The sequence below is a fragment of the Panthera uncia genome, chromosome E3, assembly GCF_023721935.1.
Source record: "Panthera uncia isolate 11264 chromosome E3, Puncia_PCG_1.0, whole genome shotgun sequence".
NCBI lineage: Eukaryota > Metazoa > Chordata > Mammalia > Carnivora > Felidae > Panthera > Panthera uncia.
In genome coordinates, this window is record NC_064815.1 from 29344380 (window position 1) to 29362919 (window position 18540).

Below are 18540 nucleotides of genomic sequence, written 5' to 3' on the forward strand. Positions count from 1 at the left end.
CCCCCCCCCCCCCCCCCCCCCCCCCCCCCCCCCCCCGCCCCGGGAGGTACTAACGCCCGCTGCTTGCCGCCTCTTGTCTTTCAGATTCAGCGTGTTCAACAGAAGCCATCCCCAACCCAGCTTAAATTATAAATGTAGAAATAACTCTGTTCAAATCTGCGTGGTGCTTCTTTAGTAAATACTGTACAGATTTTACCATGGAGGACTTTTTTTTAGTTTTTACCTTTTCTTAACTCCCCTTATTCCAAACGGACGAACCCTTTCTACAACTGCTGACCGTTGTAAACAGCGTGTACATAGATCCCACGGACAGTGACGCCCTGGACTGGAACATCTCAATGCTGCTTAATCAGACTCAGGTGGACTGCTCGCATTCCATGGAAAAGCTCCTGCAAGCCAGACCTCCGGTGCGAGAGCAGCCGGGAAACCATGGAATTAGTAAAAGTACAAACAAACTGACAGTGTGTATATTTAATTTAAAGACTTATTTAAAGATTCACGAGCTCTCGACTAGACTTGGGAGCAGTCTGTTTTCTGTAATGTCTGATACTAGAAACTAATTCGCTTCATATTTTAGTTGTATTCAAGATTTGAAAATGTATTTTATAGACAAGTTCTGTTTTTGAACTTTGTGGAACTATTCCAATCGATTTACCAGTTATGATGAGTATTTACATTATGAATGTATAATCCAAACATTATTTGTAAAGCCTACAGTATGTTTTTATTACTTAACACTTTTTTATACAGTGTCTCTTGTCTTGACTATGATATTGGAGTCTGAGTTGTCAGCTTGGTCCCTTAAAGTTTCTAGTTACAGACAAAATCATACTGTGATTTTATTTTTAATATGGATATGCTATCAAACTGTGATACACTTATAATTCACTGGTCCTGCATCAGGAGACGGAGTGGGGAAAACTGTATTTAATACAGTTTGTATCTGAATAATCTGTATGGTTTATACAGTTTGTGTTGTTCAGAGATGTCTAAAGTTTGATCTTTGTTTTTTTAAAGATTAAAAAAAAGCACTCGCCCCACTGTAAATACACAGCATGTAAAGTTTATATAGTATATAAATGGCAGCAAATTCAACACCTTGTGTCCTCTTCTTTACCGCTGTTTTCCCCGTTTGCTCAGCAGACCCTTCTCACCTGTTCCAGAAGCGTCTGGAGCCCAAGCCGCCCCCTCCCCTCCCCTCCCCGCCTTCCTGGGCCTGGAGGGGGGTGGGGGGAGGGGCGGGGAGCAGGCCGCCGGACCCCACAATCTATTTTCAAGAACCAAGTCCCAGACGGTCTTGTCCGAACAACGCCTTTTTTTATTTTGTGAACACGGTATTTGCAATTTGACGGCCATACACCCTCCAATGATACAACAAAATATCGATGACGGGGTATTTCTTCATGCAGGATGTGAGGGTATATACACTGAATAACAAACACTCCGGAAATCTCTATGTACATTATTTACATATTAACTATATTTACCGTAAATAGAAATGCCTAAGAAAAAATAAGAAAATGGGAAGTCACAACATGTGGTTTCCGGTCTACAACAGACCTAACTTCTCCGCAAAGCACATCTCTATAGATCTATGCATTTTAACTTTTAAAAATATGCATTGCTTTGTATGAAGCATTAAATGCTGCTTCATCTATAAATAGCTCCTATTCTGACTCCGTTTGGTACCACGTTAGACCGTTCCAGGATGTGCCGCGATCCCGAAGACACTGACGCTCGCCTGGGTGAGGGTAAACGGAGGCCGGCGGGGCCGTGGCAGCCGCAGTCTTCGGCCCAGAGCACCCCCTTCTCCGCCTCCCGCCCCTGGTCTCCGGAGGGAAGCTTGTCTTTGGCCAGAGTTGGGACTAAAATGCTAGCACTGGGAGGACGTGGGGGCAGGGAGGAGAGACGCGGCCACCGGCCCGCCTGACGGCGTAGCGGGGTGGCCGCCGGCTTGCCCCGCGTTAATACTGCCACGCAAAACCCGGAGTTAGAGATCTCACGGAACACTGACAGCAAGTGACAGATTCTAAGCACCACGGCCTCCGCACGGTTCCCGGGAAAAGAGCCATCACGCGAGGCTCCTTCACCGGCGACCGGAGAATTCCTACAGGGGTTTCCCAAAGCTCGCTTCTCCCAACCCTACCGAGGCCAAACCCCGAAGACCGAAAGCCTGTATCCCCAGGGGCCTACCCGGGGCCGAGAGAGGGAGCGCAGCCCCCGCCCCAACCACTGATCCCTCGGCGCCCTGGGCAGCCCGGGAGAGGGGCGGGCGGCCCCACTGGTCGGCGACGGTGGGGGCGGCGGGCGCGTGCTCCGGGCGCCATCGGCTTTCGTGGAAGACTGGAGGCCAGAGTTGCATATATGCCAGCCAGGCATTTCAAGAATGCGGACTCGCCTTTCTCCAAAACTAAAGTTTCGAATTTGAGGTATCAGGACGGTAACAAAGCCTAAAAGCTCGGGAAGGAAACAAAAAATCAGTTTGAGGCGTGTCAGAGAGGCCCGAGCCCAGACCCCTTTGCATCCAGCGTGACTTAAAGCTACGTCAAGGTCAGTGGTGCCGAGGCCAGGGGCCCACGGCCAGTCAGTGTCAGCACCAAGGCAACTCGCAGAGCAGTTACTTCTACTTAAAATCTTCACGTAGGTGCCGACGGTCCGGTCCGAGGTCTGCTTTCTGGGACTTTCATTTTGCACATGACAGCTCGTGACCTCTAAAGGGCACAGACACGGGGACCCACCGCCGGAATGTGGCCAAGAGGGTCCCGGCAGCATCCGTCACCGGCCCCGCCCGGAAGAGGCAGAGGCACCGCCCCAGCGCCCAGCACCCCAGCCTCGCCCAGCGGCGCCCCCGGCCGGCTCTGAGCCCCGTCCTCCCTCGGGCAGACGTCCTGAGCACCTGTTAGATCATCGGCAGCCTGACAACCGTCTGATTGTGGATCTTCTTAAGTTCCACCACCAGCGCGCATCTGGGCTTTCACGCTATTTACAGGAGACCCTAAGTGCCACGCACCTTCATCCCACAGCGCGCCCCTTCCGTCCTCATGGCAAGAGATTAAAGTCTCTAAAAACGAGGAGTAAGATCTGCTCTGGTTACTCGTCTATTCATTATGCTAAGAGATCTGGTCAAACTAGTAGGTCAGTAAAAGAAGTATCTGTTTTGCCGAAAGGTTTTAAATAGTGAAGACCGGTCCGTCAGTCTGAACCACGCACGGTTCCACTGAGCCACACGCAACTGCTGGTTGGGGGGCCAAAGTCCCACAGCGGCGGTCTCACGGGGCTCAACACACCCCCTGTGTGTGACCGCGGCCACAGGATTCACACCCAGAACCAGCACTTACATTGTAACAATTGGCCTTTTTAGAAAGTATCTGTGGGGCCACAGAGTCTGAGCTGATGACGAGTCCCCCGGGATCTGGCCACCTGGAGCCCGGCCCCTGCCCAGAAACGTCCCTCCACCCCGAGGACCACCACGAAAGCACCCTACATGGCCGCCCATGCCCCCCCACGCAGGGCGGCAGGTGCATGTATAGACGACTTCTTCAGTGCACAGTATATACTTGCGTCCACGAGTTACATTTATAGCTGCCATTCTAAAAATACTAGTGTTAGAAAGTAAGTATCCTTCGTTATAATTTCAGAGTATAAAAAGGCATATAAAAGCTATAATCCTATATATCTGAGAAAAAACTCTGAATAAAAAAGTGGTAGCGTTTCCTTTCTTGTTCAGATATAAAACAGCGGCTTCTGGAACGGCGAACGCTGCCACGGGTGAGCCAAGGGCGGCACGACTGGCACGAGGTTCCCTCGAAGGAGCCGGCAGGCGCCACCGCGAGCTGGGACCGGGAGAAGGGCATCTGGACATCGGCCGCCGCGCACAGAAGGCTCCTCGGGGCTCGGGGCGGCGCTCCCACTGCGCACGCGCCGTCTCCAGAGAGGAGGCGGGAGACCGAAGCGGGGCCGGCGGCGCTGGGGGGGTCGGGGGAGGCTCCCAGTCACTTTCCGTCGTCGTGGAGTCTTGGCTTCTGTTTTCACCGGTTCGGGCCAGGAAAGATCTATTTCTTATTGGCAATCCTCCTCTTCCTCGTGGCCAACATGTCATAGAAAGGATCCCTGCTGATGCTCGCTCTGGGGGGGGCAAGGGGGGGCGGGGGAGGAAACCCTCAGGTGGGAAGCAGGCCCCCGCAGCCCTCCAGGCAGAGCGGGCTCGAGCCTCCGCGTCTCTGCGGGCACAGGGCGGGCCCTGCCCTCGGAAGCGCGCGTGCACGCGTACACACGTGCGTGCCCTCCCACAGATGCGTGCGCGCACGTGCACGCCCGCCCACGCACGCACGCGCAGGCGTACGGACGTGCGCGCTCGCGCACCGCGAGGACGCGGAGCCTTCGGGCTCGAGCGGGGCCGGCGCGCACCTGATGGACTTCATCCACTCCTCCTTCTCCTCGGGGCTCGGGGCGGAGATCCGGTACACCACGTGGTTGCCCTCCACCACCCGGCCGTCCGCCTCCGTTTTGCAGGCCTTGATGACCTGGCCTTTGTGGCTCGGGTTGTAAAGCTCGAAACAGTTCTGGCGAGACAGGCAGAGGGCCGTCAGCGCGCGCGGGGGGCGGCCGCCGGGCCGAGGCGCCAAGGGCAGGGCCGCTTACCGGTTTGCGCGGGTCTTCCACCTCCCTGATGCTGAGGTTTTCCAGGGGGATGATCCCCCTGGGCTCCTTGTCCTACGAGAGAAGAGCGCATAGCCAGCCTCGCTCGGGGCGGCGGCGCAGGGGCCGGGGGCGGGGGGACACGGAGGGCGGGCGGCCCGCCCGGTACTCACCGTCGTGTACTCGAAGTAGTAGAGGCAGTTGTCGGTCAGGATGAACCAGCGCCGCTTCCAGGTCTTCACCCGCCCTCCTAAAAGCGGAAGGAGCTCGTGAGCCAGGGCCCGGGGCGGGCACACGACCCGAGGCCTACAAATACCCATTTTCACAAATGCCATCGGGAGCCGGGCCTGGCCTTTAGTTTCCTTCCTGGTGAACCTGTTCGGCACTCCGCCCAACGCTCGGCCACGTCCTGGCCAAGCCGTGCGGCCGGGGGCCCTGCAGGCCCCTCTCGGCCGGCTGGCGACAGGAGGGCGCGGCGTGCTGCTGGGGGCCCCGCATGCACCCCCACCGTGGCGCCCTGGGCCGCCTAGGTAACTCAAGTGCATTCCAAACCTGCTTTCGGGAAAAGTTAGTCATGATGAATGGGCTGGAAATGACAAGATGAAGTCAGTGCGGCTCCCCGGGGCCTGACCAGGACGTAATCCCATTACCTCAGGGCTCTGGTGGCCCTGGGATCCATCAACATCAATTACTCCTCGGTCCAGGGAATTATTAGATTGAATTAATCTCTTAACAAGATACGGGGCGCATGTGAAGCGCACACACACACACACACACACACACACACACACCATCTATCTGCACCTACTCTCCTTTCACTATGGAAAAGTCCTTTTTTACCCTTAAATATTTGGCACGAACTGGCTTCAATTTCTAGCCCTTACTTTTGACACGAAGTTAAAAAAACAAAACCTGAGAGAAGACGACGCACGTGGTAACAGACTCAAGCAATCCAGGGGCACAAGAAGCGACCCTCCCTGCCCGGTCACTCCCCAAGGTGACAGCCAAGGTCTAGCTCACCACCTCTATCTGGGTGAGTGCCAAGAGGGCTGAGGGACACAGGCATGGAGACAGGACAAGGGGATCACAGGGTGGGGGGCGCGGGCGTGGAAGGACCGGAAAGGACACTTGCCAGCTCCCAGGTCCTCCTGGGGCTGAGGCAAGAGAGCGTCCTGGCCCTGGTGTGGGCAGAAACCCCGGCAGACAAGACACCACCCGCTGTGCGGGGAGAGTCAGGGCCGCTGGCCAGGCCCTCGGGAGACCCCTCTGGGGTCCCTCACCCCCTGCCTCACCAGTCAGACACCTGACCTCCTCCCGACGGCCTCAGGCAGGCTGGCTGCATGGGGCACGCCGGGCACAGTGGAGGAAGCCGCAGCCGAGCGGGGAAGGAAGGGCCAGCTGCTGCTCCCCCCAACCCCCGGCAGACCCCCCCCCGCCCCCCGCCCCCCCCCCCCTTGGGTCCCTGTCAGGAGGATCTGACCGTGTGCCGCACCCAGGCCCTTCCTTCAGGTCACACCGTGCTGGCCTGAGCCCCTTGAGGGGCTCCCCGTGCTGTCCATCTGTCCGGTGCCCCCTCTTCTCTGCGCTCCCGCCACTGGGTCGCTAGGTGGCGGCCTATGTGTTCTGCTCACCCTGAGCCCCTTTCGGCGACCCCGTGAACCACCCCCCCTCCCCAGGAGAAGCGGCTTTGCCAGGAAGGCTTCTCAGCATTTTGCCCCTGGGCTCCTACCCTGCTGCTCCTGGGGTTCAGTGGCACGTCTTGGGAAGCCCGATCCCTAGTCCAGTTCTCCTGGCCAAGGGGCCTCCCAGCCCCATCCCAGGTACCCGTACAGCACCGAGAGCAGGCTGGCGTCACACCCCTGGGCTCAGAGATTTGGCTGCAGGGAACAGACAGGCTCTGCTTCTGTGTTTCTGGCTGAGCTTCGGGAGACAGGGACACATACCACACCACGCACGCCTGCAAAAGGAGCCTGGCTTCCCCACCCCGTGAACCTCCTCCTAGTTCCATGGCCGTTCCCAGGCACACGCACACGCACACCCTGCAACACACACTTCACGTGACAGTTCAGCTCTGATCCGCGTTCCTGTGTTTTCAACACAACCGACCCGTTCTCAAAACTCGGTGACTATGAGGCACTTCGCTGATCCGTAAGCAACACTACAATGTTCCTACGCTCCCGCAAAACATCCAGGCCTTTCAAAAGTGCCACCCGCCCTAAGACTAAGTTTATGACGAGAAACAATGAAGTAAGGTCAGGCGGTGACCTCCGTCCCGATTTGCGTGGGTGCACGGAGTACACATTTCCTACGCCCGTGCTGTAGGCCTGTGGCCAAGCGCCTCCGGGTCCGGGCCTAGGTCTGCCCTGTGCTGGGTGGGGGCCCAGAGCCGAGCGCAGCAAGAGCACCCTGGCCAAACCAACGCATCTTCAGCATCGGCTTACAGATTGACTGCTTTCTTGGCCCTCAGAGCCCAACACCAGCCACTGTCCCTGGTGGCCAGGCCAGCGTCAGAACTGCTGGGAGCCAGCCCACGGGCAGGACTGTGTGTAGGCCCCAGCAGCTCCGGGGACACCAGTCCCCTGCAAAGTCCACTTTCTGGCTGCAGCTCTGCCAACAGAGGGGGCGTCCGGGACAGGGAGGCAGCAGCGGGCTTGCTGTGCGTCTGGAGAGGGGGCTCCCGGGCAGTCTCTCGGCTGGCCGGTGGGTGACCAATCACCACTAGCTCAGTGACTGCGGGACCACCCCCTCTCACACATGCGCACACGGCGGTGGAGCGCGGAAGGAGCAGGCTGCCCGGGGCCCCTCCGCACCCACTCAGCACCCAGCTGGCTCTATCCCCTAAGGGTGCTCTGGACGCGGGTTCTGTGGCCCGATTAGATGAGTAGCCAGGACACAGGCTGGGGTGCAAGCCCTGGTGTGCCTTTATGCCCGTCGTTTTGTTCTGTCTTTAGAAGCAGGTCTGTCTCCCACGGGTGCTGAGGCCACACCAGCTGCTGGGCGGGCTTGTGCCGTCACTGCCCTTCGAGGGGCGTTCCCTGGCAACGCAGGGCCGGGAGGGGCCCGGGTGCTGCTGTGGGGGTTTTGGACACGTCCCTGCTCTGGCCTCCCCTGGGGGCCCCAGAACTGATATGACCAGAGAGTCAGATGCATCTCAGAGGGGGCTCAGGCCTTCAGGTCCACGGCTATGGCTCTGGGTTTCTAGGCCAAGGTCCAGAACTCTCCCAAACCTCAGCGCAGCCAGAGAAAAGTCAGAGCAAGACCCCAAATCAGAACGGCGGAGCCACGGCCTTCACAGGCCTTCACGCCTCTTTACCCTCCCCTTGATTAAAACCACAAAATCGCCGGACTTCTCTCAAGCCTGGTATCCTACAATGTGCTCTCAGAGTGCCCGGATGACGTACAGTTGTGACGTGTCACAGAAAGGCCGGGATCCCACCCCACCCCGCCCAGTGTAAAAATAAAACAAAAAAACCCTCCTACCAATTTCTAAAATTGCCCAGAAAATATCAACGCTATTCTATTTCTGTGTCAATGGTTAGGAATCCTTTTGACCATCCCCAGGCCCTGTCCAGGGGTGGTGCAGACATGCGCTGTTTGGTTAGTATGAGAGGCACCCGGTGAGGCACGAAATTGGAGATGACCAGCAGGCTCGTGGCCGCTCGGGCCCTAAAGACACAGAGGGGCAAGCTCGTTCCCACGTGGCATTCCCCATGCGCTCCCGGGCGCAGAAAGGCTGGCATTCCGGCCACCCCAGGGCTGTGGGTGTCACATTCACTGCACCCTGCATGACGCTAACCCCAGCAAGTCCAAAGCCACATGGGTCAGATGAATGGCAGCCACAAATCAAAGCTTCACACAGACCAACGGGGGAGAGAGAACGAGAGAGGAGTGAGCAGCTAGGGGAGGGCAGGAAGCCACTGGGTACGTACCTCCTAACGCAGAACAAGCAGGGACAGCCCGTCACAGAACAGAAAGGTGGGAGCCACAGGCAGAAGGAAAACAAGAAGGCACATTTAAACCACGCATCAAAAATCAGCCACACCAAACCAAGAGAGAGGCACGCAGGTTCTCGCAGGAAATGCACCTGCGTCTGGTGCAGAAAACTGCCTTGGGTGTATCTGGATGCTAACTGAGCAGTTTTCTGGGACGCTCGTGCAGCCCGGGCGTTATTCTCCGCCGTGGACACGGACAGGATGGCCTCGTGCGGACAGGGCGGGGCTCAAAGCGGCAGCCATCGAGTCTGGGGCGAGCGGCCGGCCGCCGCGGGCGGACTTGGCCCATCGGCCTTCGCCTTTAACGTTTCTGCCTTTGGTCGGGGGCCTTGGCTGCCGAGGGCTGGGGGCTCCGAGCGCGGGTCCCGCCCGCCGGCCGCCACTCACCCAGCTTCAGGAGCCAGCCCTCGCGGTCGGGGTTGAAGAACGTGTGCGTCAGGTCGTTGCCGTCGTCCTCCGGGATTTTAAACGGCTCGTTCTTGATGCTCTCGTACAGGTTCTATGAGGAACACAGGCCATGGGGAGCTCAGGGATGCGGGCGGGGGAGAAAGGGCCCATCTGCACCATGTCCCCAAGGGTGGCAGGCACCGGGCTTGGTGGAGTGAGGGCCAGTGCGGGGCCCAGAAGCGGGGGGGCCCGGGAGGGGGCGGGGCTCACCCGCAGCAGCTCCTCTGGGAGGTCTCCTCCCTCGTTGATGCCGCGGTTCATGGTGACGAAGCGCTCGGCTGTGGGCTTGTCCCGCACGTTGTGGTTGTGGAGGCTGGTGTTGAGCATGATGATGGCGAAGGACAGCACGTAGCAGGTGTCTGAAAGAGGGCAGAGGGCGCAGGGGCGCTCAGCCGTCCGCCAGGCCAGCGGGGCCTGGGCAGAGGGCTCTGGTGGGGCGCCGGGACCCGGCCCTCACCGACCTGTGGACTGGAAGACGCCCGGGTTGCACAGGCAGTAGCGGGACGCGAACGCCTCCATCATGCGGTCGATTTTCTGAGCCTCACCCGGAAGTCGGAAGCTCCACAGGAACTGCCTGCGGAGAAATGGACAGGAGGGGACGATGGCGTTTCCACGGTAAGGCTGCTGGGTGCGGGGACACAGGACAGCAGGGTGGCTGGCAGAGGGACCTGGGGCGCTGGGGGCAGCCCGGCACCACTCACTACAGGGCCGGCTGGCATCTCCACCCGGAAGCCCCAGCTCTAGGCCCGCGACTGACCAGCTGGAGCCAGACCCGACGGAGCCCGTGTGGCCCTGGCTCAGCGCACAGCCATTGGATCCCCAGCGGGGGGTACCGGAGAAGGAAACGGATGCTGTCGGTGCTGCAGAAGAGCGGAGTGTACAGGATGGTGCCTCAAGGGCACAACCAGAGGGATGGCCGGGCACTTCCACGGCAGCGGCCAGCGTGGCTCAGGGCCACGCAGGAGTGTCTGAGGGCCATCCTCCCCCACTCAGCCTGATACGCAGTGACACCTGGCTTTACCGGGACAAGACAGGGACCAGGGGGCCGCCTCTGATGGCTGAGCATCCACAGGTTTGCTGTCACACCTGGGGGGTGGGGGGTGGCACGCGCAGGGAAGGCACCCACGAGGCTGCTGATTTACACCAAATGCAGCAGGAAGCGGGCCTGTACCCAGGTGGCACAGAGACTGAGCCGCAGAGCTTTCTGGGAAGAAAGCGCGCACCTGACTAGTCAAATACCAGGGGAGAGCACAGAAGAGCAAAGGGGCTGGGGACAGAGTGCACACCGGCGGTCCCACCAGGGCAGGCACCAGCTGGGTCCGAGAGTGCCTGTCGCGGGCCTCTGTGCTGTGAGCACCCGGCCTCTGGCTGCAGCTGCCCCCCACCTTCTCGAGAACAGCCGATGCTCCAACACTTACCTTAAGGCTTGGACGAGGTTCAGATCAGCAAACTCATGGAGCTCGACAAACGCTTGAAGAACTTTAATGTTGAAATCGTCCCTGGGAAAGAAAGCAAATGCGGTCCGAGGCCACTGCACAGGATTTCAATCCTTTCAAAAGGAAGACATTTCCTACGGCAAATGTTTGTGGTTTTTCATGCCGCGTAACTCAGAGTTAGGATCGGCGTGACCGCACGTCTGGTCTCAGGCTTCGGGCAGAGGGGACTCGACAGGACATTAGTTTACATCCCAGTCAGTGCGGCCAGGGTAGGGAGGCCGTCGGGACACCCCAGGCGGCTGCCACAGCCATGCCCAGGCCCTGCGGCAGCACAGGGCCCAAAGGGCAGGATGCACATGGGCTCCTGAGTTTCCTGAGCAGTGGCCTCAGACAGCGTCCGTGCTTCACAGGTGGGCTGAGGGGGCCCAGTACCGGGTCCGAAGCCGGGTCAGTTTGGAAGAGCTTTTAAAACCAAACTAAGCGCGAGAATAAAGGGCCTGAACTTTTACATAAACGTGAAAGAGGCCAACAATGTGCTTCGCTGGGACTGGGATTTCACTCCACACTGCTTCCCCAGGTTATGGTCACAAGGGACAGTAAGGACACCTCAGGCAGAGAAACGCTGTAGCTGCCACAGGGCGGTGTGGCCTCGGCAAGGCCGCAGCCACAAGTCAGGGGTCCGCCTTCCCCTCGGAGATGCCAGGCCAGTGCGCCATCCGTCAACCACAAGGAATGGCTGTGGCTCAGCGCCACCGGCAAAGGGAACCCCGGCAGCCACCCGCAGGGCTGCGCGGGGCACAGGCTCAGAGCACTTTACCCTCCTTTCCCTGAGCTCAGCGGCCGGCCGGAAGCTGCTGAGGCCGTGGGGTCCTGCGCACACGGGGCACTGATGGAGCGCCCCAGGAAGCAGCGGGCTCACGGCCCATGAGCACCAGTGACAAAGCCCGGGGAGCAGGCCCAACACCACAGGGGTTGGCCAATGGCCTGATGAGATGGCACCAGGGCGCCAGAAAGGGCGCGGTCCCGGTGGGAGCACCCCAGGAATGGCAGCAGGCAGCCAGGTTAGAGCCACAAGGGCCTGCGTTAAAGGCAAGCCCCCACCCACTGTCCCAATGCCTGCCTCTTGGCAAGAGGACAGCCGGGTTATCACACGCCCCCAGGGAAGGAGCTGGGGGCCTCCAGACCCGAGGGCGGGACCAGAGAGGGCAATCAAGCCCTACTCCAGCTGCCTATTTGTCCTCCCTCGAGGGGCGCTCCCGAGGCTCAGTCCTGGGTCTACTCTTCAGCTCCAGCCACAGTCCCCATGGATTTAAACACCACCTCTGAGCCAGCCACGCTGGGGCTTCTGTCTCCTGCGGGCCCCTTCTCTGAACCTTCCACCTGGATGCCCCCCACCCAGGCCCCCAAGGGGTCAACCGGCCCCAATGACCACGCCCACGGCTGCTGCTGGTCTCTGTTGATGGTGGCTCCAACGCCAGAACTTCCGGCCAGCTCGATCTCAAACCCAGCTCGACCTCAAACCCGGAACCTGAGCACTTCTCACCCCGACCCCACCGCCGACCCCGCTCCCCCCAGCCTGGTGGGAGCCACTCCCTGCTGGCCCCACTGCTTCTGCTGTTGCTCACCCACCACTCAACAGTCTATTCCAGAGTGGTCGGCTCGAGTTGTGACTCAGACCACGTCCTTCCCCGTCCCCCCAGGAATGGACAGAGGGCGCCATCGTCACCCTGAGAACCTCTGTCACCCTCCCCCCTCCCTCTGTTCCAGCCACACGGCCCCAAACACACGAGGAAAGGCACTCTCCCACCAGTGACCCTCTGCCTGTCCTGCTGGCCTCCAACACTTGCCTGCAGAACACCCTCGTCCCCCCTCTGCCCTTGCACAAACATCATGTTGTCAATGACGGGACCCTGACCAGCCTATCACAACCGGCTACTAACAGCCCTACCTCAGCTCACCCAAAGCCCTTATGCGCCTCTACTCCGCCCCATCACCTTCCAACAAAGGACAGAAACGGTTTTCGTATTTATTATGCTTATCACGTAATGCCTGTATCGTTCTGGCAGATTACAGCTCCCCGAGTGGGCGAATGCTTTTTTTTTTTTTTTTTTTTTTTTTTTTTTAAACACAACCCATGGGCCTAAAACAGAGCCTGGCACGGACTCAGAACTTCGCATTTTTTGGAACTCAAATCCTGCAGGCACTCAGTATTTGTAGACTACAGGAAATTGCCAGACCGCGCTTCACACAAGTTCTGCAGTTAATCTCACATGCCTGCCAGAGAGCGGCGGAGAGCTCAGACTCAGGCCCTCGCGGAAGCTGAGATTCAAGGAGGTGCCACAATCCCTGGGTCACTCATCAGGTTTTGTGGTTTGGTTCTGTTTTTGTCCTTTTTAGCAGCTCCATTCAAACCTAATTCCCACTCCATACAACTGTCCAAACCCAAGGGTACCATTCGACAGTTTCAAGTGTATCTGTGCAACCATCACCACAATCCATTCCTGAATACTTTTAACACCCCAAAAAGAAGCCCCAGCCGCTTCTCCTCGCCCTCTGCCAGCCCCAGGCAACCACTGGTCTGCTCCTTGTCTGTGTGAATTCACCTCTTCTGAGCGCTCCACGTAAACGGAGGAACACAATATGCGGTCTTCGTGACTGGCTTCTTTTACGATCTTAGTGTGTTCGTCCAGACTGCGGCACGCATCAGGCCTCTGCTTCTCCTCGCTGCCACGTAATACCCCGCTGTATGGACATACCACATCGTGTTCGTCCGTCAGCTGAGGGATATCTGAGTTGATGGATCTGAACGGTTTCCACTCTTTGGCTATCACGAATTAGGTGGCTATGAACATTTGTGCACAAGCATTTGTGCACACATACGTTTTTATTTCTCTTGGGTATAAACCCGGGTCACATGGTGACTTTAGTATTTTCAGGAAGTGCCACAGCCACTTTTTATCCAACCGGCAGCATATGACTGATTTCTCCACATCCTTGGCAGCATTTTTTTTTTTTAACGTATGCTTATTTTTGAGAGAGGGGCACAGCGCAAACAGGGGAGTGGCAGAGAGAAAGAGGGAGACACAGAATCTTAACGGTCTTTTAAAATTATTATTATAGACACCCCAGTAGATGTCAAGCAGTATCCCACTGTGGTTTTGATCTGCAGCTCCCCGACAGCTAATGATGTTGACCATCCCATCATGTGCTTATTTAGCCATTCTCCTTATGACCTTATCATAAACTGATTTATGGATCCTCTTGGGAGAAACATCTATTCAGAGACTTTGCTCATTTTATAACTGTCTTTTTATTATTGAGTGGTTAAGACTTCTTCATATATTCTGGATAGAAGTCTTTATCAGATTTATACATGATTTATAAAAAAATTTCTCCCATTCTGTGGGCTGCCTCTTCACATTCTTGATGAGGTCCTATGAAGCACAAGAGTTTTCAAGTTTGAGGATATCCATTTTATCTATATTTTTCTTTTGCTGTTTGTGTTTTTGGAGTCACATCTAAGAAACTCTTGCCTAATCCTAAGTCACAAAAATTTACCCCTATGTTTTCCTCTAAGCGTTCTATAGTTTTCCTTCTTATGTGTAGGTCTTTGATCCATTTTAATTTTTGCGTACGGTGAGTGGTCCAGTAATATTCTTCCCCACGTGGACATCCAGTTGTATCAGACCATTGGTTGAAAAGACTATTGTTAGGATGCCTAGGTGGCTCAGTCATTTAAGCGCCCAACTTTGGCTCAGGTCATGATCTTGCAGTTCGTGGGTTCGAGCCCCACGTAGGGCTCTGTGCTGACAGCTCAGAGCCTGGAAACTGCTTTGGATTCTGTGTCTCCCCCTCTCTCCATCCCTCCCACCCTCCCTCCCTCTCTAAAAACAAACATTAAAAAAAAAAGCCATTCTTTCCCCCGCTGAACCATCTTGACATCTTTATTGAAAATCCTTTGGACAGTAAATGTGAGGGTTTATTTCTAGGTTCTCAATTCTATTCCATGACCTATAAGTCTATCTTTATGCCAGTACCACCCCATCTTGATTACTGTAGCTTCAGTCTGTCTTATAATTAAAAAATGTGAGTTCTGCAACTTTGTTCTTCTTTTTCATGATTGTGGCTACTTTCGTTCCCATGAATGTCTACCTTAATTTTGGGATGAGTTGTCAACTTCTACAAAGAAATTAGCTGGGTTTTTATAGGGAATGAGTTAAATCTATAGATCAATGTAGGTGGTATTGTCCTCTTTGCAATACTAAGTCTTCCTATCCATGAACATGGGATATCTTTCTTTCCATCTATGCAGGCCTTTTCATTTTTTTTCAATGTTTCGTAGTTCACAGTAAAAATTTTGTACTATGTTAAATTTGTTCCTAAGTGTTTTATTCTTTTTAATATTATTACAAAATGGAGCTGTTTTCCTAATGTCCTTTCCAAATTTGTTCACTGCTACCATTTACAACTACAACTGAATTTGACATACTGGTCTTGTAACCTGCAGCCGTACTGAACTTGTTAGTTCTAATGTTTTTAGTGATTCCTCAGGATTTTCTACATAGTGATTATGTCCTCTGCAAGCAAAGTTTTATTTCTTACTTTCCAAACTAGATGCTTTTTAATTTCTTTTTCCTGCCTAACTAGAACTGACAGTACCATGTTGAAGAGAAGTGGTGAGAGCAGTCAACCTTATCTTGCTCTTGCTCTAAGGAGAAAGCATGATGTGAACTTGGGGGTGTCACAGGTGCCCAACATCATGTCGAGGAAGTTCCTTTCTTTTCCTGGTTTGTTGAATGCTTTTGTCACGAGGCAGTGAATGTTGTCATATACCTCTCCAGCATCTATTGGGATGATCATGTGGGTTTTGCACTTTATTGTACTGATACAGTATATTACTTTGACTTTTGTATGCTGCACTAACCTTGCATTCATGGGGATGAAAGTACAGGCATATGGTCATTTTTATATATTGCTGGATTTGATTAACTAATATTTACTTGAGGGTTTTTGCCTCAACAGTCATAGGAGACACTGCTCTCTAGGTTATAGATACTGCTCTGTAGGAGAGACAGAGAGAAACAGAGCACAAGCGAGGTAGGGGCAGAGAGAGAGGGAAACACAGAATCCAAAGCAGGCTCCAGGCTCTGAGCTGTCAGCACAGAGCCTGACACAGGGCTTGAACCCACAAACCGTGAGATCATGACTGAGCCAAAGTTGGATGCTTAACCGATGGAGCCAGCCAGATGCCCCTGTAGGTTTTTTTAAACTGTGGCCTCACAGAATGAGTTGGGAAGTGTTCTGCTTTCCGCCTTTGATCGTTTCAAAAAGCTAGAAACAGAAACCACCCTGGTTGAGCAACCACTGGGCTTTTGTTTAAAAATGCTCATTTGGTCCTTGACCAGAACCTGCTTTTGCGTATTTGGGGGCTGTGCTGCCTTAGACTTCTGCCCTCGGCTCTGCTAAGCAGGTCAAAGAGACCTTTAAGTGGAGAAGGCTGGGAACGTAGATCTGACCAGCTGCTCACCATTTAAAAAATTAACTAACTTCCTACCTTCATTCATACCCGCAAGTAACAGGGGTAGGAAAACCACCAGGAAACCTGGTGCATTTCTGGACCAAATATGAAAAGAAGACGAAGATGCCTTCTGAGGTTCGGAGAAGAGGCAGCACCATCTTCAGTTCTGCTGTGGCTCCCTGAGCGAAGTTCCAGAGAGCGCAGACCCCCACCTGGCTCCCGAACAGGCACCCCTCTCCCCTCTCAGGGCAGAGGAGAGGACGGGATGGGACTGAGCAAACCATTCCTGGGGAGCAGCACGTGTGCCCCCAGGCCCACAGGCAACTGAGACAGACCCTGATGTGGAGGGTGGACCCAGGTCAGGCTGCTCTCCTCCTTCAACTTACCTCTCACCCAGATAGTCCCCGATCACGGTCTTATTTAGGCCTTCTCCTTTATACAGGAACTGGGCCACGTCCTCTGGGGAGCTCTGCAGCAGGTCATTCTCTATTAGAAACTGAATTCCCTAAAGAACATAAGGAAGGAAGCTCTCGTTAGCAGGGTCACCCAGACTCCTTTGCAAAGACAGAAAGACATCTAGAGCAATGATCTCACCGGCTGGGCCAGGCAAAAATAACAGCACGCTTGGATTCTCACTCACACCCCATAGGACGTTGTGTCCACCAGAGAAAAGCAAGTTCATTCCTCCTGTAAGCTTAACAGGCTAAAAGGCAAATAAACAGGTTGCTGGACAAACCATTACAAGGAAGTTCTTAGAGATTTTAAAGGCAGAGGTAATAACAGCACTGAATTTCCCAAGCTCAGAAGAACAAATCTGCCGTGTGTGCACAAGAGGAACGCGTTGTACGTGGTCGGCCAAGCCAGGCCCTCCAAAGCTCCCTTTTTCCTTGCCTTTCCTCACTAAATAATCACTTTCCCAGCCTCCCTTGTGACTAGAAGTGACCTTGTGACCTTGTAACTAGAACTGACAGATCTGGTCAGAAAGCAGTCTGCAGGGAGGACCTGGGGAAGGTGGTGCCTTCTTGATAAAAAGGGGCTCACAAGCAGACACCGCTCCTTCTTCCTCCTTCCTGCCGCGAATGCAGATGTGATGGCCGGAACCGTCACGGCCACCGGACGAAGGGAAAGGCCCGGACCAACACAGGGCCTGGGTCCTGCCACTTGGGAGCCACTTGTCACACTGCAGCCACCTCTGCTGTGTGAGCAAACAGTGTGCTGTGCAAGCTGTGTTTACAAGACTTTCTGTCGGCTGTGGCTGAATGTGTTCACTGATCCCTGGGCCACCGAGTCTAAGCCACTGAAAATTCATGCCCGCTTGAAGGCCTTAAAGGGCACAGGTGACGACATCTAAGTGAAAGACTGCAGAGGGGCTGCCCTGCCCAAATTAGCCTTGCTCACCCCGGAGAAGTTCTAATAATACTGAAATTTTACCTCGGACACAGCTTCTGAGCTGATTTCGAGATCCATGCCGGCAAAGCTCTTAAGGGAATTCTCTCATCTCTTTGCTACAGATTCGGAGGTGATTTTCCAGATGAAACTCTCAGTGCCCGGAACCTGGGCTCCCTCACACCACATGGTCCATGCTGAGCTGCCAGCACGGAGTCAGACATGGGGCTCAAAACCACAAATGCCAAGATCATGACCTGAGCCGAAGTCTGGTGCTTAACCAACTGGGCTTCCTAGACGCCCCACCACATGGTCCATCTGAAGTCTTGGTTTTTCAAACACGTGAATGTCCACAGCGGCCTTATTTAGAATTCCCCAAAACTGGTAACAACCCAACATCCAATCAGTGAGGAGAGAGAAACCTATTCTGGTCGATTCCATATGATGGAACACTACACAGCAGTGAGACAGAACAAACGCACTGCATGGAACAATCTGACAGGCGTGATGTGGAGTAAAAGCACGACACAGAGAGGACCTTAATCCCATTTACATCAAGTGCAAGACAAGCAACACTGCTCTGTGGGGACAGAGTGGAATTCGCTCACCAAGAGGAGACACAGACAGACACTCCTAATGCCCCCCAACCACATCTTGCTCTGGGTCACACGAGAATTTTAATTTGTAAGAATTCGTCAAGCTGTGCACTCAAACTTTGCGCACCATATGCTGTTCTTCAAAAAATAAAAAAGTTTACCAAAAACTCAGTGTGTCTGACTATCCTAAATTAACTCTCGTCTATTTCTGGTGGGAGCTGAAGCGAGCACAGACCCCCTGGTACCGTCTCCTGAGCAAGAAGACACGCACATACCGTAACAAAGCATTCCAGTCCCAAGTGTGCACCTGTCCTACCAGGTCCCCAGAAAACAAGCTACGGGACGGAAGTGATGACGCTGGTATCTCATTGCCCCAAGTGCCATTTGAACCCAGCACCCAGGGTGAGGCAGGTGCGGGAGCGTGGCGGATGGGAGGGGAGCTCTGGGCGGCAGGGTAGAGGTTGACTGTCTGTCCTAACGTCCTTGGCAAAGAGGTCAGAGGCCACAGCTGCCCTGGTCTGCCTCTC

The 18540-nt window shown here is 55.0% G+C and overlaps 2 protein-coding genes across 4 annotated transcripts in view; one reads left to right on the forward strand and one right to left on the reverse strand.

Annotated features, from left to right (window-relative positions):
* The window catches only part of USP42 (ubiquitin specific peptidase 42), a 48619-nt gene extending 47524 nt beyond the window's left edge, over window positions 1–1095 (forward strand). Inside the window, exon 18 of the mRNA XM_049638929.1 lies at window positions 85–1095. The gene's annotated coding sequence lies outside the window, so the exon portion shown is untranslated. The remainder of the gene's footprint in view (window positions 1–84) is intronic.
* Window positions 1096–1297: 202 nt separating this feature from the next.
* The window catches only part of CYTH3 (cytohesin 3), a 175931-nt gene continuing 158688 nt past the window's right edge, over window positions 1298–18540 (reverse strand). For all 3 annotated transcript variants that reach the window (XM_049638931.1, XM_049638932.1, XM_049638933.1), the window contains 9 exons: window positions 16418–16536; window positions 10496–10576; window positions 9539–9651; window positions 9288–9436; window positions 9018–9129; window positions 4812–4888; window positions 4642–4713; window positions 4408–4562; window positions 1298–4125 (listed from right to left, as the gene is read on the reverse strand). In XM_049638931.1, the coding sequence (XP_049494888.1) occupies window positions 4053–4125; window positions 4408–4562; window positions 4642–4713; window positions 4812–4888; window positions 9018–9129; window positions 9288–9436; window positions 9539–9651; window positions 10496–10576; window positions 16418–16536 (951 nt within the window). In that variant the 3' untranslated portion in view covers window positions 1298–4052. The remainder of the gene's footprint in view (window positions 4126–4407; window positions 4563–4641; window positions 4714–4811; window positions 4889–9017; window positions 9130–9287; window positions 9437–9538; window positions 9652–10495; window positions 10577–16417; window positions 16537–18540) is intronic.